At 47.4% G+C, this 23,201-nt stretch overlaps 1 protein-coding gene across 2 annotated transcripts in view; it reads right to left on the bottom strand.

Annotated features, from left to right (window-relative positions):
- The window catches only part of WDFY4 (WDFY family member 4), a 227,691-nt gene that overhangs the window by 179,676 nt on the left and 24,814 nt on the right, over positions 1–23,201 (bottom strand). For both annotated transcript variants that reach the window (XM_084793895.1, XM_084793896.1), the window contains 9 exons: positions 21,802–21,916; positions 21,052–21,158; positions 19,674–19,808; positions 18,719–18,908; positions 16,410–16,599; positions 13,728–13,885; positions 11,349–11,801; positions 8,823–8,927; positions 6,652–6,842 (listed from right to left, as the gene is read on the bottom strand). In XM_084793895.1, the coding sequence (XP_084650021.1) occupies positions 6,652–6,842; positions 8,823–8,927; positions 11,349–11,801; positions 13,728–13,885; positions 16,410–16,599; positions 18,719–18,908; positions 19,674–19,808; positions 21,052–21,158; positions 21,802–21,916 (1,644 nt within the window). The remainder of the gene's footprint in view (positions 1–6,651; positions 6,843–8,822; positions 8,928–11,348; positions 11,802–13,727; positions 13,886–16,409; positions 16,600–18,718; positions 18,909–19,673; positions 19,809–21,051; positions 21,159–21,801; positions 21,917–23,201) is intronic.

Below are 23,201 nucleotides of genomic sequence, written 5' to 3'. Positions count from 1 at the left end.
TGCAGTGCTGTCAGTCACCCAAGCAAGGGGCAGACAGTTCTCAGACACGGTGATGTTAATCTTGTTCATTAAGTTATTATTTTAGGTTGCCCACGTGTGCCTTTTCTTAAAGGGTGGTCTTTAAAGGTACATTTACCTGCCGACATCTTTACATAAATGCATTTCTCTCACAGCAGTTCTTAACCTGTGGGTTGTGACCCCTTTGGGAAGGTCACAAATGAGATATCCTGCATATCAGATATTTACATTATGATATATAACAGCAGCAAATTATAATTATGAAGTAACAACAAAGCATGAGGAATTGTATTAAAGGAATCACAGCGTTAGGTAGGTTGAAAACCATTGATCTAGAATGAAAGCCCTAAGATGAGCTCTCACCTCATCCTGAAAACAAAACTCTTCATGCACACACACACACACACACACACACACACACACACACTCACACACTCATACACATACACACACATGCATACATACTTATACATGCACACTCATACATGCACACTCATACACACACTCATACACACATATATACACACACTCATACACACACTAATACACACACATGCATACACACTCATACACATGTGCATGCACATACACACACATGCATACACACTCATACACATGTGCATGCACATACACACACATGCATACAAACTCATACACACACTCATATACACATATACTCATATACACACACGCATGCTCATATACACATAAGCATGCACATAAACACACACTCATACACACATGCATACACATATGAATACACACTCATACACATACACTCATATACACACATGAGCATGTGCGTGCACACACATACACACACACACACACACACACACACACACACACACACACACACGACTGCAGTTGCTGAGAAGTGGCCTCAGCTCTCTAACAAACTGGGGTTCCATTTGATAAGGAACCACACCAGACTTGCTGACCCCCATAGAATTCAGCCGCATTTAATTCTGTATGCGAGGAAAGTGCCGTTCCTCCAATGTGAAGGAGACACATAGTGACATCGTAAAGCTTCCTCTTATTATCCTTTATCTCCCTCTCCATGCAGATAGCAGGGCTCTGCACACGAGGAGACAGGAAAGGCAATTTGCTCAGCAGCAGGTCGTAAAGACAAGGATTTCCAGAAGGCAGGCAAACCTGTGCACCAGGGCTCAACACTCACTCTAGAGCAGTGGTTCTCAGCCTTCCTAACGTTGCGACCCTTTAAGACAGTTTCTCAAGTTCTCAAGTTAGGGGGACCACACAACTATAATTTTTCTACAAGGTTACACTGTTATAAATCATTATACCCAAGCTGTTTGGGTAGCACACAGCCTAGACCCTATGTGGGAAGTGTAGCTCAAGTAATCGGAGCATATGCAGACTCCACCAGCTGGCTGACACACCTACAGGTGAATGTATTTCTCTGTAAAAATCAAACTTTCACAAAGTACATCTACTGTCCATAGTGCACGGTACATAAATAGATATTCTACACAGGGAAGAGGAGAATGAGAAGAAAGAAAGAAAGAAAGAAAGAAAGAAAGAAAGAAAGAAAGAAAGAAAGAAAGAAAGAGAAAGAAAAGAGGGAAGAGAGGGAGAGGGGGACTGAAGCAGGTAAACACAAGCTTACACTAACATTTAAAGCCTATGTCCCAGGCACTGACTTCAAAGAGCACAGAAACCCGGCTGAGACCGGACATCTCTGGCACGTGTTTGGACAGCCAGGGGCCTTTGTGTAGTGAGCTCTGGAAAAAGGGTTGAAGCACTTTATTCTTTTAGAAAGTTAGTGCAGTACTGAGTCAAGGAATGCAGCACAGTTCAGAATCAACTCTGCATGTTTAAGATACTGTTAAAAGGTCAAAAATAGAAGAGAGACTCCTACTTTGGGCCCAGAGCCAGTGCTGTGCCTTAATCACACGGCTTAGGATGAGGAAAACTAAAGCTTGACAGCTGAAAGTCAAACAGCCAGGGAAACCTAGCTACTCAAAAACATGAGACACGAACTGGTCCTTCAAGACATGGATTATGGGGTCAGAGCAAGGCTCCTCCGGAAGGAGGCTACTCAGGAACACAAAAGCTTGTGGTACAAGTTGGGGAAGGCCCTCCCCTGTATAGACAGTCACAGGTGCCTGCTATTATCTCTAGGAACCCCTCTCTGAGTAAGCAACACACTCCCAACTAAGTAGCACTTCTTCGGCTAAACAGGAAACTCACTCCAACCATGAAGTGGCCTTGAGTTTAAGTGTAAGCCTCTTCTTCCTAAGTGATAATCCACACAGCAAGGTGAGCCTATAAATTAGTCCACTTATCTGGGACTTTGTGTTGGTCACATGACATGTGCCATGGGAAAAAAAAGCCAGTCACCAAGACAATAGAAAACGTTATAAGTGCTGATGACAAACAGTCTAGATCTCTATGAGAGCTTCTAGTGGCTCATGGCCACTAGGAGGAGGGTTTCAAGCAAAAGGATTGAAGAAAGAAAGCCCTTTTGTTTGTCACATGACACAAGCCAAAGCAAATGCAAAAGGGGAGAGTGGTTAAAATGGAAGACTTAAGAGACTGTAGATAATTGTCTGAGCACTGGATGGTCATGGAACATGCCCTGGTCCCCATAGGAAGCAAATTTCAGTGGTCCAACCTGACACCAGACATGGCTAAGAAGAGTTCCACCCATCCATCCAAGAGTGGCAGGCACAGATATTTTAAAGGAGAATCAATCCAACAGAAATCTTTGCCCATGATCTGTGTCTCTCAGTGGGTGTCACCTAGATGGCTACTTTCTTCCCTCTGGTTGGGAGGGGGAGGAGAAATGGCTGCCCTTAATTGTTGCTTTGTTCGATTTATTAAATTCCGGGTCATTATCTAAAATGGGGGTAATCTCATTAGAATGCAGACTGCTCTATTATTTCTTGGGATGGGGTTAATTTCATATTTGCAGAGTCATAAAGTAAAGAGTCCAAAATCCAATTACAAAGGCTTAATTTCAGAGCAACTAAAGAGAAACATTTCTATCATAAAGGAAAATAAATATTTCGGGACTTCGGGAAATGATTAGTCAGGAGCTGGGGGCCTAGGAGGAGGGGCTTCCATTACTGTCATTCAACTTTGCATGATAATGCATCACACCGGGTTCCAAGTCTGCAGAAAGGAGTAAATTGAATCAACCGAAGTCAAAGTAATCAGGATAGGGTTGACACATTTCAAGAAAGGTCAGCCTTAAGCGCATTTTCTCGTCCTTAACTCAGTTACCGTGTCATCGGCTCTGAGTTAGTATTCCTCTAGCCTGAATCTATAAAATGGATGTCTGCTGCTCAGCACTAACTGCGTTAGGACTAACAGGATTTATTTCACATCCTATTATTTGTTATTCCTCATAATTCTCCATGTGTCATGCTGGAAGACTGGTGAGGTAATGCAATTAAGCTCAGAGTTGAACAGCTAAATGTATATTAGCAAATCAATCTGAATTTGTGCATAACCCAATCACAGTCCCCCTGGCCACAGGGAGGAAATTCATTTGCTTACATTATCCTTTAACTCAGTTATCCTTTGCCAGAATTGGTGGTGTAGTCGCACAGCTTTGGTGTTGATACGGACGCGCCACTGGATTCTGGAAGCATCCACCTTGAGGTGGTCTTCTCCATATGTGTGATGTGACTGCCCTCCAGAGTTGGCAACCTCACTGGGATGGGCACTGCCTCCTTGCCCTGGGTCCCAACCCTCCATGATGGCTCCTCCTCATCCTGTATCTGACCCTCTATGTAAACCTAATGTCCTGGGCACAGTCAGCCTTCAGCATCTGAAATGGCGATCCAGCCAGAGATAGCGCATTTCACATGGATGTTTTCAAAGTTGCATTGAGCTCCCGGATGATTTAAAAACAATCACAGATCCCACATCAGATTTCAGGGAACATTCACTAGCTAATACTCATGTACTCAGAATCCGGCCAAGGCTCTGGGGACCCAGCCCTCTCTACCACCCACTGCACAGCTGTATGTAGTAATCCTAGTCCATTGAGGGTGACAGCAGCTCCTGAGGCCTCCTAACTGCCTAGCAGAGCTTTGGAGGGAGGAGAAGGTGGAGGCGAGCCTGAGGCTCCGACTTTGTTAAATGAGCTCACAGAGGGCTCGTTCCTTATGAACTCTCTTGATGCTGTGATTCTGAAATTATATTGAATCTGTAAAACACCATAATGGCTTTGCATTGCTAATTCTAGAAGTTCCGTCCTATTACCTAGGGGCTAGCACTCCAATAATCCGCCTTTGGGCTTCAGAGTAAACAAGATGAACTCGCTGTGAGCAAGACGGAGCACTCTCCACGTTGGATAGAGAGCTCCTCCGTGCTTCCCAGCAGAGTCAGAGCATAGCTTCTTCTCTGTGGATCTGGCTGGATTCTACTATGAACATATCAGCAATACTTTTTTTTCCCCCAATGGAAAACCAAAGTCCTGGCTGTGGTCCTGCCTTCCCAGTTCCTATCAGAACACTCAAATTCAATCACCAAGAGCTTGACATCATGACACAGTGGCTCCGTTCTCAGCTACTAGGCTTATCATTTGAGTGACAGCAGTCCTTGAAGCCCTCTGGATTCTTCTGGTGCCCATATTAATCTCAGGTCTTTGCCAGCACTAAACTTTCACAAACTCTTTGCCCTTCTCTGGTACTAGGTATTGGATTCCTGGGCCTCCCTCTTGCTGGGCAAATCTTCTACCCCAAAGCCTCACTCCAGCCCTCATTAATATTTGTCTTCACCCACATCCTTATGGCGTTAATGTGTCTTTCAAAAGACATTTATCCTTCCTTCTGTGCTTGTTAGTAATCTCTTTCACTCATTTTTTTTTTGCCCTGTTATTAAATCATTACTTGAGTTCTTGTTATCCGTGAAATCCCTAAGTATGATCAGGCAGTTATTGTCCCTCGAGCCTCTTGGGATGCCTTAGCTATCCAAAGTAGCTCAGGCTAGGCCATGTGATAACAGAAATGACTCCATCAATGTCTAGCATGGACTCTGCAGAGAAATAGGTGCAAAGACCCAAACACCACACTCCATACATTTAAAGGACAGTCAAGAGAGCCACAGTGAAGCCCGTTAAGTTGAGATGTCAGGGCAGTTCCATAATTTTCTTAAAGTTCCTCAATAACCAGATATGACAAGTTCAGGAAACAAGAATATGTTTCTTTTGGGTTGTGTCATACACAGAGGTGATAAGTTCTGCTTAAATCTACAGGGAAACATTTACGTTCACATCCCTTCACACAAACAGCATAAAACAAAAGAGAATTTTTTTTAAGTACCAGTTGATGGCACAGCCATTAAAGACTCAGGCTCACAACCGAAAAGAAAGATAAATAAATAAATAAATAAATGGCTTTTTGTTTTGTTTTTATTCTTATTTGAAACACATGGCCTCAGTATGTTTATAGCTCTGGCTTTAACCTGGACCTCTCTGTATAGATCAGATTGGCCTTAAACTCATAGAGATTTGCTTGCCATTTCACCCTTAGTGCTGGCCTAAAGGAATGCACCATGGCATCAGCCCCCCAAAGAGAATTTTTAAAGGCATAAGCCACAGAATAACAAAGGGAAAAAGCAGCAAAAAAAATTATAAAAGGATGGTAAATTAATATAGTATACACTTCTTGAAGTACTTATGATATTTTTCTTATTACTGTCAACATTACCAAACTAAAGACTTCTCTCTACTAGGTAAACTGATAACACAGCCTTAGTAGCCCCCTTATGTCCCTGACTCTACAGCTTTGGCTCTCTTTAGCTTCCTTTCTAGCTACAGGCTAACTTCTCAGAGCCCAGCGGACCATGGCACTGGTCTCTCCTAATAATCTCTACCCTCAGCCTCCAATACTCATGAGGTATCTATCCAGAGCACCCACCCTAAGGTGTGATCAGCACTCTTGTGTTATAAGCACTGGCTCTTAAGCTTTTAGATAGCAAGGTCTAAGTCTCGTTCTCATGTGTGTCCCAAGCACTCTCACCAGACCTGGTCATTGGTTGATGCTCAATAAATAGAGTCAATAGAGTACCTGTCAGGCCCCACTTTCCTGACATATAATAGAGCTGGGTAGTTGCTGACTGGCCATGGACTACATTTCTCATCACCCCTTGCAAGTGACCAAACCTTGCTCAGCAGTCTATCCAAAGGTAGCTGAAAAGAAGCTAGAGCTTGCTGCTTCGCAGCCCGGATGAGGATATCTCACACCATTCTCCCTAGCCTGTCTTCCCTTATCTTTCAGTTGAGTTAAGTCCCGGGGTGACAGCGGTTCCCAAATTGCAATCCCAAGTATTCATCAAATCTCCATTGAAAAAAAATAAATTTAAGGCCAGATTTGGGGGTGCACATCTGAAATCCCAGAAGTTGGAAAGCAGAAGCAGGAGATCAAGGTCAATCCTTGACTATATAGTGAGTCCGATGCCAGCCTAAGCTACATGAGACCTTGTCTCAAGAAACTTATGGGTCAGGCAGCTAAGTTTATAATACTTATTTGTTTCAGCAGCTAAAACGGTGGCACAACTATCTACCTGCCCAACCCAACAAACCAGTGCATGAACAAAGGTGAATCGCACAGTGCATAGACCTGAGAAAACCAATCACAAAGGAGGGCTTGACCTCACCTTGAGAAGATCCAGCTTCAGCTGCAGCTCTGCCTGGGTAGATGAACACAAAGCACCCACAATGATGCTCATGTACTCCTCTGCGTTGATGACTGAGAGCTGCTCCAAGATGCTGAGCGAGGCCCCTCGGTAGCAATCGTCATCCAGGAAGATCTTGATGAAGGGCACCATGCCATGATCTTTTAGGACAACTGGGGACAAGACAGACAGGACAGGGCTAGAGAAGGTGGCCCTTGGCACTGCAATTCCATCATAAAGACTTTCAACCTCCCAAGGCAAGTGCACTTCTTTCTCTCTTTGGCCCTCTGGTAAATAGTTTTATGTCTTATAATCCACACCCATAATGGATTAATATGGAAGAGAAACTTTAGTGCTGGAGAATTAAGAAGAAAAATTGCATTCTACACCAGTAAGAATTCTATTTGGGGAAAGAAAAAACTCTTTGGCCAACATCTTCCGATAGGAGAAAGTTCAAGATAGGCTAAAATAAATTCAAAAGACTTACTGTACAACATAATGACTAAAGTTAATAAAGATGTATTGTGAGCTTGATTTTTTTTCAAGATCTAAGTAATGCAGCCCTTGAGTGGTCCATCTATTTAGCTTGATTCCCTGACCCATGACCTGCACCAATTCTTTATCCTCTCTGCCAAGGTTCTTTTTTCTGATGTTTTTACTTATTCTTTGAGAATTCCAAACATTATATTGTGATCATATTATTCTCCTTCCCCAATTTACCTCTCTACCTCCTGAATTTTATATATTTTCTCTGGAAAAAAAAAACAAAGGAACATGGAGTCTGAATTGTTTGGGTGTTGTTGGCCAATTATCCCTGGCCATGGGGCCTGCCTGGGGTGTTTTGATATACCCACTGTCACTCCACTGAAAATAAAGCTGATTTTCTCTTTACCAGAAGCTATCCATTGAGAACAGCCTGTTGCTTGGGGTTGGAACCCTATCTTCCACCAAACATTTATAGACCACAAACAAGAATTTAAGGTAGGGACACATTTAATTTCCTAGGTCTTTCCCTAGGGAGAAAATTAAGGGAATCTAGTTATGGTTTGATTCTGTTGCGGCCAATCCCAGGCTTTTTGTGCCCAGGACTGGCATGTGGATTCATTCTCATGGAATAAAGACTCAGAATTGACTTGACCAAAGAGCTCAATGGGGATCTATGGCCTTCAGATCGTGAGTTGTGACACTCAACTCATGGCCACGCTCCTTCTAAATGGAAATCCTGCTAAGAGGCCTGCCTAAAAGGAGGTTCCTGAGACTGACTTCCGTCTACTGACAGATGTCCAAGAATCAGCCTAGAAACGTGAATTCTATCCAGTACTTCGAGGCAGCATTGTGCAGGCTTTCCTCTGCTAAAATGGAATAACGGGATATTACTTTTAGCATAGTCACCCTATGAGAGCTTCAGTGCCCTGGATATCTAAACCATCAAAGCTGCTGGCAGAACTCAGTGCATCTGCTCACGTCATACACTGATACTCAAAGAAAAACATGAAGGATTGAAAATTTAAGTGGTTTACTCTGCGGTTTATAAGAAGCATCTCCACTCAATGAAAAGGACACCAATACATTTTACTTAAAAAGAGGGGGAAAGGGTTTTGTGGCCTCATTCATTTTTTATTTAATTAATTTATTCAGATTACATCTCAATTGTTATCCCATCCCTTGTATTCTCCCATTCCTCCCTCCCTCCCGCTTTCACCCTATTCCCCTCCCCTAGGTCTGTGGCCAAGGGGGACCACTTCCCTCACTATATGGTCATAGGCTATCAAGTCTCATCTTGGTAACCTGCTTATCCTTTTTCTGAATGCCACCAGGCCTCCCCACCAAGGGGAAGTGGTCAAATATGGGAGACCAGAGTTTGTGTCAGAGTCAGTCCTCGCTCTCCACTCAACTGTGGAGAAGGCCTCATTAATTTATAAAATGCTACATTAAGTAGTACTTCTTTGCCTACCAACTTTATCATACTATATTAAAATATGTCGACTGAGGTGTCTATTTTACAGATAGTCACCAAATACCAACCAGCACATGGACATTGGCCACCATGTTGACACTGACTATCCCTTGAATGTCACCTTTAGACACTCATGGGTAACTCACAGTTGATGTCTTATTGAAGACCAACAGGGCAAGATTAGAGCTATGGTTACCTGCATTGCGAACAGAGCCTTGCAGAAGTGTGACCACGGTGTTCAGCATCACACAGGTGAGTTCCCTCTCTGGATCCTGCACACCAGGACTGCACCCCTTGTTTCCTGTCACATTTAAGAATAGACAAACATATACTAAGTCTGCTGGGCACAATCCACAATCTCTTCCTCTTCCACTGTCCAACTTGGTCCAGTGCACCAAGACCTGGGTGCATTCTTGAAGCTACAGCACTGAAAACCCTAACCTCGGTGGATCTCCAGCTTAAGCAGCACACCAGAAATCTGGACATCCAAAGAACACTGCTGAGCCCCTTCCTCAGATCTTGTGGGTTAGATCTTGAGTGAAAATGGGTAGTTCTTGTTCCTGATACATCCCCAGGTGAGGCTGATGGGCCTGTTACAGCAGTCACTCTCCAAGAAGCACCGCTCTTGATAACAAATCAAGCCTTCTACCCAGACCTTCCCCTTATAGCTTGTCTAGAAGGGACAGCTGCCATCTCATTGCCTGATCTGTGAAGTGTCTTGGGAGGATCTGGAACAGACAGACAGGCCATTAGATCCCCAAGGCCCAAACAAGGGCTCTTCATCTACCTCTGATCCCCAGTGTGGGCAAAGTACGGAAACAAATTGGAAGTTCAGCTTCTATTTGGAGAATTAAAAATAAGTAAATGAATGGGAGCAAGAAGAATTTATTTACCAGACAGGGAGTGCTTGAGAATCAATAGGTCACATTTAAAAAACATAAAGCAGAGAGTTCGACTGGAAACATTAGCTCACAGAGAAAGCTAAACACTTCTGGGAATGGCTGTACGTCTGAGGTCGGATCGAAAAGTGGATCTGATCTTAAGCTGCTGAAAGGCATCGTCTGCCTAGGGTACCACAGGAACACTGAGCGAGACTATTCTGCCTTCCCTGTAAACATCAAGGAAGTCAAGGGAGCGGGCATGTTAACTTCATAAGGAGGGGACTGAAGGCTTTGGTTGGAATCCTTCCCCCAATGCCATGTGCTGGGAACTTAGTCTCCAACTCACACACTAATGGTACTTGGAGGTACATCCTTCAGGAAGTAGCATTGGATAAGGTCCAGGAGGATGAACAGGATTTCTCTGTCTCACTATGTGATGCTCTTTACCAAGTTATACCAGAGCAACAACATCTTCTCCATATGCTGGCATCGTGATAGTGGACTCCCCAACCTCCAGAACCATAAGCCAAATAAACTGTTATTTGAGGAGATAGCTCCATAAATAGATCACTGGACTTCAAGTAAACTTCTATTCTTTAAAAATTCCCTAGCCTTTGGCATTTTGTTATAGTAACAGAAAACAGACCAAAACTATCAAGAAAGAGGAAGAAGTATAGAGACTCCTACTTCCAAAAGCTTGGTCTCGTTAAAGGCCTACACACAAAAACATATCCTGGAAACACATAGTCCTACGTCCTGATCCTAGTTGCAAACATTCTGGGTAGGACACAGCTCCTTCCTGAACTCCTGCAGGGACCTAGGCTCAGTCTCCTACAGAGAAATACTGAAATGAAAGTGATACTGTGTGTAGTGATTCCTGGGCACCCTTTACATGCCACACACAGCAGAGCCTGTTTTTCCTTTCATTCTTATGAGGCCTGTGACATAGCTACTGTCGTTTTACAGGGGAGAGAGTGGTCTCATAGAGATGACGTAACAGGCTAAGATAATTCTGCTTATGCCACAGCCACGCTTCCAGCCAAGGCTGACAGGCTCCCACACAAACACATCCCCATGACCTCCTTCCCTTCCAAGAAGCAGAAAACAGACAGCTTAGCAGTTCTGACTAAAATAGGAAGCAGAAATCCACCAGCATTTGGTGGCTGGGGCAGCCTCCCAGGTCTGACCAACCAGTGCAGCAAAGGGGAAGGAAAAGGCAAAGGTAGGCAGAGCAGAGATAAGCTCTGTGTCCTGCTGTCCCACCTCCAGGCTGGTTTCCAAGGGCAGCAGGGCCTGGCAGATTTGGACAAACCAAATGGAACGGGGAAAGAAGTCTTTGTGCCCACCTCCTGTTGGAAAATCATTGAAGGTGAGGATTTCAAAGCGCCATGTAAAGTGTCCCCAGTGGGGCAAGCATGAGGCATGATAAAGTAGGTATATAGCCCATCAGGACTGAGGGGCTCTGGAACCCCCACTCTCAGTGGGAGACCACAGAGCCACACTCCAGCAGACCCCAGAAGAGCTCCCAAAGCCTAGACTTTTCCAGGCTCCAGTACCACTTTGTTTTATTGAAGGATCAGACCCCCTGGTGGTTTTTACCTGTATGCACAGAAATAACCTGAGAATTCCTTGAGTCAGTTTCTGGAGTTGACTTAAAATAGTGTCCTATCCCTCTTACCTCTGGGGAAGACTTGGAGACTGCCTGTTCTTAAGCCCCAGAGCTCCTTTCTCTGTCCACCACAATATGATGCACATGGCCACATTCTCTGTTACACAGATTGGCAGAGCTTGCCTGCCTAACAATGACCTCAGCCCATTTGCCCATCCCTCTGAAGATGCACCTGACTTCCTCATGATCTTGGCCTGTTTCCGTAGCTGGGCCAGCAGCAGACCCAGAAGTCCTGAGTCCCGGAAGATGTCTGTGAAGAGCCGGTCACTGGCCGTGATCCTGAGGATGCTCCCCAAGGCCACAAGGGTGCAGGACAGCTCGGGGCTCTCCTTGATCAGACGCTGCACTTTAGCGAGGATCTCATGAGGCACATAGAGAAGCTGGAACACCAGAGTCTCCAGCAGCTGGAAAAAGTGTGCCTGCACTGAGGCCGGCTTCAGGGGCATGACCTCGACAAACTGTGAGATGGGCTGCAGGGTCCACTCCAACAGGAAGAAATTTCGAGGGTTCCAGGCCCACATGGTCTTGATGGCCGAAAGCACTTGACTACAAAGGACAGAGTCACTGGCTCTGTGGAAAACATTCTGCAGGACCTGGAAGGCCTGGAGATTCTTCACAGTCACACCTGGAGATTTAAAAACAAAAACAAAAACAAAAACAAAACAAAATCTGCAAGTTAGCACCTTGCCTGCCTAGGAATGCATGCTTGAGTTCTCATCAGGACATAGCACTTGAAGTTTCTCTCTCTTTTTTTTTTTTTAAAGTTCCTGTGAGTACATGTGTAGGAAATCTAAGCACTCTAGCCATTGTGGTGGAGAAAGGGCCGCATCTGTATTCCAAAGATAGGCTAGCTAACAGGGTACCATCTATGGCCACTCTGAGCCAAAACAGGCCTCTGAGACACACAGGATTTCCAAGGGGCAGTGTTAAAAGAAGCAAGAGTCCCAGGGGTCCTGCTCAAACTATGGCTCCAGCCAAGGGCAATACGTGCAGTAAACTTCAAATCCCTACCCAGATCTAGCCAATGGACAGAACATTCTCCACCGTTGAGTGGAGAATGGGGTCTGACTTTCATGCAAACTCTGGTGACCCATATTTGACCCCATTCCCTGGATGGGAAGGTCTGGTGGCATTCAGAGAAAGGATAGCAGGCTACCAAGAAGAGACTTGATACCCTATGAGCATATACAAGGGGAGGAGGGTCACAGTCATAGGGGAGGGGAGTAAGGGGAAAATGGGAGGGAGGGAGGAATGGGAGGATACAAGGGATGGGATAACAATTGAGATGTAATATGAATAAATTAATAAAATATATTAAAGAAAAAAAAGAAGTAAGAGTCTCATTAGCTGCCTTGTCTACAGCCTCACATTAAGGTAGCATACTTGGAATCTACTGAAGAAGATAAAACTATGGGATCAGAAGTAAGCCAACCAGTTTCTTCCTATTTAAAATCATTGGTCCACACTGTATTTGCACTGAGCAAAGCCAGGCTAGGAGATCTAGTTTCCATCAACTAGGATCAAACAATGCTGGAGATGACTGTGCAAGGTCAGGTTGCCTTCTAGACAGGTGAACGGATGCACCTTCCCTACACACTTGACCTTTCTCTCTCACTTATTCTTTCTCACTGCAGGATACCTGGTCCAAAGCCCCCTTTCTAACCTTGAATTTGTACAAACTCAGAGGCTTTTCCCTGTCAACCATTTCTGACCCTCCTTGTCTGCTTGTATCCCACCCAAGACTCTTCTCCACCTGGTGCTTGCAAAGTTACCAGCTCCTGCCTCCCCTCATAGCCTGCCCCAGCTTGCACCTCCAGACCTACCCAGCTGTTTCAGATCACTGTTTCTTCCCCATCAGTATTTTGTACTATTAAACTCTTCCCTTCCCTCTCAACCTAGACATCTCACACTTATCCTTCCCAATTCCCTCAGCAGGACGTCCATGCAGGGTTTCCTGACAGACCCACTAGAGGTCAGACATGTGCCAGCACTTCCATCCAGCAGCCTGTGGTTTGATGCCTGGCAATCTTTGCAGAGGGGTTTTAGAGAGCTGACACTAGTTGTTCACACCAGCACCCAGTAGGGGGCAGAGCCCCTGCCGCTCAGAAAGCACCCGTGTGCTTACTGGCATCATCAACTCATGCTCAGCATCCTGGGAAGAGAAGCCAGTGACTCTGAGCCTGGGTGGCTGACTCAGGGTCATCAGTCCCCACTGTACAAGCAAAGGGTACAGGGTGGGTCACCGAGCATAGGGGTGGAATTCTAGAAGTTGCCTCCCTTACTTGATGGGGGCTTTGCCTCTGCTAAGGAATATTTCCTCCACTTGCCACAAACAATAAACCTCTTTGTACAAAGTTGAGATTGCCCAGGTGGAAAGTAGATTAAGGAGAGATTTAATATCCATGAGCCTAGGTTATCTCTGAAGGTCACAGAAAGCCTCAGACCATGCAGCGTGATTGACAGGTGCAAAAGGAATCGGACAGCTGCATAGCCTTCTCGGGACACATCCTACCGGACTCTCCAGTTACCTGGAGACACAGTGAGGACCCACCCGAAGCCTCATGATGGAACTTGAAGCCTTCAAGCTGAGGATACGTGACGCTGTCAAACACCTTCAGTTCTGACCTCCCACAAGTTGTCAGCCACATCACCAGCTCGATGAGCTCCTGGAGCTGGGGGTCCACCTCACCCTGGGTCAGCCCATCGTACCTGTAGGAAGGGGAGTCAGGGTGGGGAAACAGGGTCAGCTCCTGGATGGGGCAGCTACATTTGCATGCAGTGCCCCCTCAGAGAGACCAGAAAGTCTCTCTATTCAGGGAGGCTGCAGCACCAAAAGCGGGGAGAGTACCCTGGGTAAACAGCACTCCATTGGCAAACTCCAGCCTTCCACGTAGAGAAGTGCAATGAGATTTATTTATTTTTTATCGTATGTGTATGAGTGTTTCGGCTGCATGGATATATGTGCACTGTGTGTGCCTGCAGAGGCCAGAAGAGGACGCCGGGTCCCCTGAAACTAGAGTTACTGATGGTTATAAGTTACCTTGTGGGTGTTTGTAACTGAAACTGGTCTTCCACAAGAGCAGCAAGGGTTCCTAACCACTGAACCATCTCTTTGGCCCCCTTAAGTTGCCTCTTACTGTGCTTTGTCCTCTATAGTTTCCATTGCCATCTGCCAACTGAGTCCTCAAAACATCAACTGGAACTGGGGTATAGGTTGGCTGATAGAGTGCTTGTCTAGCATTCAAAGTGCCCTAGTTTTGATCCATAGTACTGTATAAGGCCAGCTGTGGTATGTTTGGCTATAATCCCAGAATTCAGAAGGTGAAGGCAGGAGGATCAGAAATTCAAGATCTTGATTCCAGCCTGAGCTATGAGAATTACATGAGACCTTATCTAAATAAAACAAAATAAAATTTCAAAGTGCACACACACAGAAATCAACTAATAATTGTAGAAATTTTTTTTAAAATCATGCTTTAAATTAATTTGTTATAATGCGGCTACTTATAAATATTTTATTTTGCTATTAACTATTGCTGTTAGCATGTTACTGTGCGCATTCTACAAATTCAACTTGGTTACCAGTATGTATGTATGTATGTATGTATGTATGTATGTATGTATAGGAAGAAACAAGTATGTGTCGAGTTCCATAAGATCCATTGCTGCAGATGTTCACTGGAGCTTTTCAGAACATACTCTCTGTGAGTAAGCTGAAACTGCTATACAGAGGAACCTGTGTGAGACCACAGCCTATTTAGAGAAAGGCTGCTTTCTTTGGCTGGATTCCCAAAAGGCATGAACCTAAGGGGCTCACGGAGCTGAGGGCGCCTTCAGAATAGAAGGCTTGATATTTCCAAGGAGGAAAAAGAAAAGCAGACAGCATTGGAAATGTGGATTTGTGAAGTCTTCCTCATGCCCAGCCTATAGCTGATGGCATTCGTGTTTATCTGACAGTGGTCCAGAGGTACATTTCTCTGTTTCTGGGCCAGGAGGGCCCCTGGAGAGATGTCCAGTTCTGCCCTTTCCAGACCAGGAGCACATGAAGCATGGCTCCTGGGAGGGCAAGTTGGGAAGACAGTGAGCTAAGCAGCCACCTCTCATATCTTCCATCTTCTATAAGGAGCCTAGGAAAAGCTGCCCATCCACTGAACAGAAGGAACATGTAGAAAATGCTGTCCAGGACACCACAGTGGCCACAGCCATCTGGCCACTAACCAGGCTGCTTACTGGGGCAGTATACCCAAAGAAGTACTTATTCTTAGCATCCTTTTGAAGGACGTCTTTTCCTTAGCAAAGCCTTGTAGAGATGGAGACTATATACTGAGAGCCTTCAGCTTCTCTCATCCAAATCACCTCCAGTGCATCTGAAGCGTGTTTCTGTTATGAAGTCTGTAAAAGACCTCGCTAAGGTCCTTTGGGAAGCCGAGCTAAGTCCAAAGGCACGTGCACAGACTTTGCCCTGACACAGCTTCCCCAACTTCAGTGGAAGAGTTTGATTCACAAAAGGATTCTTTTTAGTCCCACCCAGTGTTCATGCTAATACCTAGGCACCCCCCCCCCCCGAGTACAATAAGCCAGAGTGGGAAAAGGTAGCCCCAGATGCAGCGTCTCCCTCACAGTTCATGGGGTCTGGGAGAGAAGACCTTCACCTGAGAGTTGATCTCAGAAACAAGCAGCAGGGAGGTCTAGCGAGGTGGCAAAAGGATGGAAACTCACTCAAGTGCGTTCTCAAGCTGGCATCCCTCTGGTCGACTGCACTTAGCCCTTCTGGTGGGTTTGTGGAGCAGATGCATCCAACAGACAGCTTTCTTTATTGGGTAGTTACCCACCAGTTCTGACAGCGGTGGAGAGCTGAGGGTAGGGCAGGGTTCTCACACAGCCCTCCACTCGCTGAGGTGGGGTAGATTGCGGCCGACCCCAGAAAGTTTCTGAGAGAGGCACGTGTGCTTGAAGAGGTAGAAGTCAGGCCGGCAACATTCGCACAGTGTGTGCCATTGTGTCCCCCTCACTGATTCCCTACAGAAGTGGTCCCCACGTCTATCTGCATGTTGAGGTCCTGCTGCCAGGAGGAAGGGTCTTTCTAGCCATGCTCTTAGGAGCCCTGAATTCCACAAGACATGCTTAAACACGCTTGCTGTTTGCCTTTTCCCCAAAGCAGCAAGGTGATGCTGAGCACCACAGCTTGAGTGGCCACGTTTCTCTCCCTGTCTCCTCAGCCCCAGCCACTTACCGCAGCAGTACCTTGAGGAGCAGAGGGTAGCCCTCCCCGTTCTCAAACTCCAGGAGCAGCGCAGAGGAGATGGCATAGGAGTCCCTCACAAAGTTCAGGATGAGGTTCACGGCCTCGCTCACCTCAGCTGCGGGGAGAGTATCCGCCAACTTGGAGAGGTTCTGAACTGAGAGCCGGACACAGTCTGCCGCTGTGGGAGGGAAACACAGTCCTGCTGAGCCAGGGAGCCAAAGATTTGGCGGCGGCTGCCCCCTCTCCTCGCTGTCTACCTCCATTTCAGCTTGGACAGCCAGACTTGGATGAGAATAAGTTGGGATGTTCTCTGCAGGCTCTAGGATTCAAGAAAAGGCTCCCTGTGGGAAGCGCTGCCCTGAATACAACTGACACCAGGAGTGGAAGAGAGACTTCAGGTTCTTAGATAGTGAGCCCTGCGCCTTAAAAAGCAACATGGAGCCAACCATGGAAAGCCAAGCAAAAAAATCAGCTGAATGAGAAGTCCTGGGAAAGAGCAGTGGATGCACAAGGAGGTGGAAGGCAGTAGAGGGGATGTTCCAGAAACTCAAGAGAAGCCAGGGCATTCAAGCAGAGGTGTGAACTGGGGGGAGGGGGGGAGGCAGGAGGAGAAGATGAGGTCTACATGTGAAAAGCCCACCACTGATTTTGTTGGTCACCTGGAGTGGTGGGAAGTGACAAGAAGATATGAGAGAAGGATGCCCTCAGGCTGGCATTTGCGTGGAGTGGGGACTCTTCTAAGTGGCAGGAAAGTGGCAAATGTAGAACTGAGAGGATGCAGGATCAGATGCAGGATGAGGATACAGTCCTCAGCTGTAAGGACTCAGAAGAGCCTGAGGCAGACCTTTGTTTGGCAAGGGAAGACCCAAGAGTAGCTGCTGATGTAGTGGAAACTGGCAGGCCAGCCTCCTTCTGCAGCTCCTGCTAGCCCCCCAGGCCTATAGAAATTACCCACGTCTGTGAGAAGCCTCTGGACATAGCGCCGCGTGGGAGGAAGCTTTCTGAGGCCTCGGCTTGGGCAACAGAGGACAACAGGCAGAGACCCCTGAGGTCTGTGTCTGCAGCCTTTCCCTAGCCCCTCAGACTCTAGCTAGGGGGATGGGGAAGGACACTGAAATGTCACTCACAGAGCAACTCAGCTTCAACCATAAGCACAGGCTGAACTCTCAAGAGGCTTTGAACCCCATGGCATCTCCTCCAAGGCCTGGTTTACAGTAAGAAAAAGAGGCTGGGGAGGCTTTCTCAATTCTCACCAGCCCAAGTTCCTTACTACAGAGAGGACGGCATCACAGGGCACGGGTCTGTGAACATGCAGCTTCTGATATTCAGCAGCTCAGAAACCCAGCTTGTTTCCAAAGCCCCCATTCTTTGGGATCAACCCAAAAAAGGGAAACGTTGTGTTCCAAGACAGGCTGCCATGCTCAACTGGGAGAGCTGAGACTATGCTGGGGGGAGGGGTGGGAGGCGAGCAGAGATGAAGGCAAGCCTTCCTTAACGTGCCCTTTTAGAGCTGGGCAGCCTCAGAGGTCTCTGGAGCTTATCTGGGTCCTGCAGTGGCAGTGAATGCTAAGGAGGGCCCCTGAGATGGCTATTGGAATTGACTCAGGAAACATTTCATCTCTAATAAAAGCCGAGGGACGAATGCCGTGCTGAGGCCAGGTACCAAGTGCTGTCCAGGCACTGCATGTGGGTCAGCACCCCCTGAAAAATTATCCAACGCTATCATTCAGCCTGTCTTACAGCTGAGACAAACGGGGTATCTCCCCCACCCCCATCTTCGCCCATGGTTACGGACCTGAGATCACTCAGGAGAGCTGGAATTCACAGCCCTGCCTGTGGTTCCAGAGTCTCCAGCCTTCGCCTCAGACACTATTCCCCAACACAGGCACCAAGGTGCAGGAGTCAGACATCTCCATGCTTAAAACCAGTTTGACAAGTTCTTCTCCCACTCTTGAGCTCCACTTTGCCCATGCCAACATCTATTTCCAAGAGGCTAAGGACGTAATGAGCATGCAGGCCCCGCCTGCTGTCTGTGGGGGGGCGGGGTACGCACTTTGTAAACGGGTCCCCTTTCCCGCCTCTTGCACTGAAGCATCATATTTTCACAAACGGATCATCACAAAGGTCGGGTCTTGTACTGGGTAGGTTGTCCGCTCGGCTCTTCTTTCCAGTAATCTGCGCTGATGCTCACAGAGCCGGGGGGCGGGGGGGGGGGGGGCCGGCCCTCGAGCTTTGCTCCGAGCTAAAGGGAACCCCTTGAGTGACCCACAGCCCACACCTGGTCTCCTGGAACCTACATCGCAGATATTGGATGATGCTGGGGCTCTGCGCCTTGGAGATAGCCCGCAGCACACAGAAGGCAGCCTCTTTCCAGGAGAAGCAGCTGTGTTCCCGCAGACAGGTGGTAGCGATCAGTAGAGACTGGAGCTCGCTTCCTGAGAGAAGTCCCTCCAGACCCTGAGACTCGCTGCAAATGTTCAGCAACATCTGGGAGGAATACAGAACAAGGAGGCTCTGCTTAGGGAGGGCTCCCCTATGGCAGCTTGCTCCCTGCTTCTCTGCTGCCTTGACAGTCATACCTCAGGAGAAGGGAGCAGATAGAGTGCATGAACGTCCTCTATCTGCAGCCAGCACTGTCCACGCTGCAAACTAACAAAGAAGCATCCTGTTCCTACTTACAAACACAACTTCCTGTAAGTCATATACCTCCTGAGCATACCAAGAGGTGGCACCGGTTGACCTCCCTGACCGTCTAGGCCTGTGCCCCTGTACTCTGATGCTTACATAGTGATGAATGACATCACCTGGTGGTTGACTTCTCAGACTTAATGTATCAAGCGCCATGTGACTGGTGTTTGGAAAAAACGCTGGCTCCTATTTTGCAAGTAGGTCTGAGGGGCAAGGTGCAAAGAAAGGCGCTTCCAGATGTCAGGGAGGAGGTGGAAGGGAGGGGGGAGGGGGCTGGGGGAAGGAGGGAAGACAAGTTGGGGGAGGGCCCCATTCTTCACAGAGAGCACTGGGGAATGTGGATGTTGGCACATAGGTATGCTGAAGAGAACAAGGTGACAAAAAAGTCATCTTGCAGCCACCTAGGTGTGACAGAGTGGAGACACAGGGAGAGCTGTGCCTGGAGAGGACAAGGCTCGTGGGAACTAAGGCTGAGGGGAAAAAAAAACTCTCAGGAGCAGCTGAGAGCCTGGCCCTTGCAAAGCAAGCTCAGGGCAAGGGGAGGCCAGGGCCCTGCTCGCTCACCTGTACGAATAGCCTCTGCCCCTGAACATCGCTCTCCAATGGTACATCCTTCTCCACAGGAAAAGCAAAGAAGAGATACAGGCACTGGAGGAGCAGGGCCGGAAGGCCTGACTCCACCACTCTGCCCAGCGTCTCCTGCAAGGGAAGATCACAGGTCACCCACCGCAGAGGGAACTCTGACATGCATGGAGCCCCACGTCTGTGGAGCTGTGGAAGAGCTTTTCCTCTCCGAGTTCCATGTCTCTCCATTGGGGAATGCAGGCGATTAGGGGACCCACCTAGAGTGACTGCTTCTTTGAAAGGTGATGCCCTCCCTCCCCTCATTGGGGCCCTGGTTTTGTTTTGTTTTGTTTTGTTTTGTTTTGTTTTTCTTGATTTCCTCGGACATTTGTCCATGTCTTCCTCAACAGACAGCTCTTAACTTCCCTCACTGCTTCAGGGCTGTCTGCCTTTGTGGACATAGACTGCAGATGGGCCGCCCCTCAAGGGTGGTTTCCCCTACAGTTAGCATCTATGGTGAGGCTGTAATCCTGCCTCAGACCTCCATGACAGGTTATACCAGCCCAGCTCCACACGGACATCCAAACACCTACCTAACACTTCATGCTGAGGCCTGCCGTGCCCTACACGTCTCTTGCCACAGTCCCTACATACAGATGCTCACTCTGTGCCTCTCTTGGCCTGTCTTGCAAGGGTCTCTGGCCGTTTCTGCTGCTGATCACAACCGCTAGGGTTCCTGAGATAAAACTATCCTCTCATCCTCCAACCACTCAAGAGGAAGCCTGGGACTTCCCAGTTCCATCAGGAGAGGACCAGCACGGGGCGTGGTACACTTAGGACAAGAGCCAACAGGGGAACTTCATTCCAGTGGGACCAATTGGGAAGCAACATGGAGGACAGAGCAGGTGCTCTGAGGGTGATGGACTGGAGTTCCACACAGGAAGCCTGCCTTCTCCGTGCATCTCTAACATCCAGCTCAGGCTCCCTGGGAAGACTAATTGGTCCACGCATGGGACACACCTGGCCTGGCCCTTACAGGTATGGAGTGGTGGATAAATTCAGCTATAAGTGTTCTCACACTGATCCTACAAGAGAGGAATGACTGACCCAGCTTCTAAAATCAGAAGTACAACACAACCAAGTGGCAGAAGGGAAGTAATTCGCTTGTGGTTACACACAGCTTGTCCATTGAAAAGGCAAGGCCCAAGCCTGCACCTCAGGCCCAGAAGTCCATGTGTGACATCAGGAAGGGAGAAAGGAGTTGAATACAATGAGACAATCCATGGAAGGGGACAGACCGTTACCCTGTGCTGGACTTTAATTCTCTCTGCCCATAGATAAGGGGCCCCTGGGGACACCTGAGAGGCCTAGAACTCACCGAGTCTGTCCCTGTGAGCACGTACACCGATTTTAGGAGCAGGTAGCGGTCCTGATTTGTGTCACTCTTCCACCGCAGTAGCTGCCCAGCAGCAGCCCGGGCTTGTTCTGCAAGATGTCAAAAGCTGATTGGTGAGACATCCTATCCACCCAGCATCCAGGGCCTCCTCTTCCCTGAAGATGTGTCTGTGTCCGGCTACAAACACAGGCCTCCTTGCCTTTATACCTCAAGGCTACCTGGGTATGCCTCAAACATTCCTCTCTTCAAGATCAGTAACCCTGGAGGGGACAGCTTTTATTACCCATGATAGTCATCCAAAGTTCCCTATTGCCAATAGTAATCACTAGCCCCTCCACAAGCGGACGCCTACAATCCAGACTTTTCACCCCACGTTCTGCATCACCCAACACCTTACACTGCTGAATACCCTGCAGTCTATGGCCTGCTCAAACTTCCTTCCAGCTGAAATTCCCTCTGTCTGTCACTCCACAGAGCCTGTGGCACACCAGCCTCCAAAGGGCCAGTTCATGTGACTGGAAGAATGCTACTCAGGTGCCCCAAGAAAAGGTGCATTCTCCGGCCTCAGTGTTTTGACCAGACCAGTGTCACAGGATCAGCCTCTTCCTATGTCCCTGCCTTTCTCAGGTCGATGCCACTCTCCTTGCAGAAGAGAGCAGAGAGATTTGGGAGGAGGGTGGGTCTGCCACCAACTTTGTTCTCCAGCCTGCACTCCAGAACCTCTTCTTTTACCTGCCGGCTTTCCAGAAAGTGCCTGTTGTATTTCTTGGGCAAGCTGGTCAGACACATCTTCTGCCAGCCTTTGGAGACTGCGAAAGCAGATGATGCCCACAGAATGTTCCCAGGCCTGAAAGGCAACAAACAGACTCCAGTTAAAAGAGGTAGGGCAACAAGCCATGTGTGGAAGTCACCTGGCCCGCCTCCAGCCAGCCAAAGGCTCAGCTTCCTGTCCCAGGTATAACCAAACGGCCACCCATCATCCACTGGGATGGTCAGTCTTGGTTGTCACTTGGCAAGATCCGAAACCATCATGGCACCTCATCTCTGTGCGTGTCTTGGGGAATTTTCTACACAGGGCTAAATGTTGGTGACCCACATAAGTGTAGTCATCATTCCTCATTTAGTAGACCTAGACTTAAGAAGAAGAAGAAGAAGAAGAAGAAGAAGAAGAAGAAGAAGAAGAAGAAGAAGAAGAAGAAGAAGAAGAAGAAGAAGAAGAGAAGCAACTCTCTCTGTCTCTGTCTCTCTCTCTGTCTCTCTCTGTCTCTCTCTCTGTCTGTCTCTGTCTCTCTCTCTCTCTCTCTCTCTCTCTCTCTCTCTCTCTCTCTCTCTCTCTCTCCTGACTGGAAATGTGCTGAGCTGCCTCACATTCCTGCTGTCATGACCCCAATGATAAGGCTGTACTCTGGACCTGTGAACTATAATAAGCCCCTCCATCTCTTATATACTGGGGGGTGAGAGGGGTCCCATGCTAGATTTTGAGCTAAATGCTGCATTTTTTGTTTTGTATTTTAAATATTCTCTTCTATACATGCCAACCTAACTGGCAAAGGATTGTAAATGGGAGGAGAGATGACAATGCTTTAGAGCTTTGCTAAATCAAAGCTGCTGAGGGCCATTGGACATCGTATGTCTTCAACAAATATTTGGCAAGCGGAGAAAACTATTACAACACCCACAATGCACAGCAATAACGATGGCATAATATGATGGTCTTATTTCCACTGATCTTCATAGCAGCCTTTGAGGTTGGCACTTCTTTTGGACACACTTTGTAAAAAGTGGAGTGTAACAGTTAGTTTTAAATGTCAACTTGCCGCAACCTTGAATCACCTGTGGAAAAAGCCTGAATGGACCATTTTCTAATCAAGGTGGCCTGGATGCATGTCTGTGGGGACTACTCAGCCCATTTCTGGTGGCCCCATTCTTGAACCACATGAGACAAGATAAAGCTAATTGCAAGCAGGCAGGCAGCATGAGTGTGTTCATCTCTCTCTGGCCTTGACAATAGATGTGACATGACTAAATCATTTGAGCTCATGCCTTGACTTCCCCTCAATGGTAATCCTGGAATTAGGAGTCAAATACCCTCTCTTCCACTATGTTGCTTTTGGTCAGGGCCTTTTGTCATA

Source organism: Acomys minous (genome assembly GCF_964271855.1).
Source record: "Acomys minous genome assembly, chromosome: 9".
NCBI classification, from domain to species: Eukaryota; Metazoa; Chordata; class Mammalia; order Rodentia; family Muridae; genus Acomys; species Acomys minous.
The sequence above is the reverse complement of the archived record's forward strand: the minus strand, read 5'-3'. Positions and strand labels throughout refer to the sequence as shown.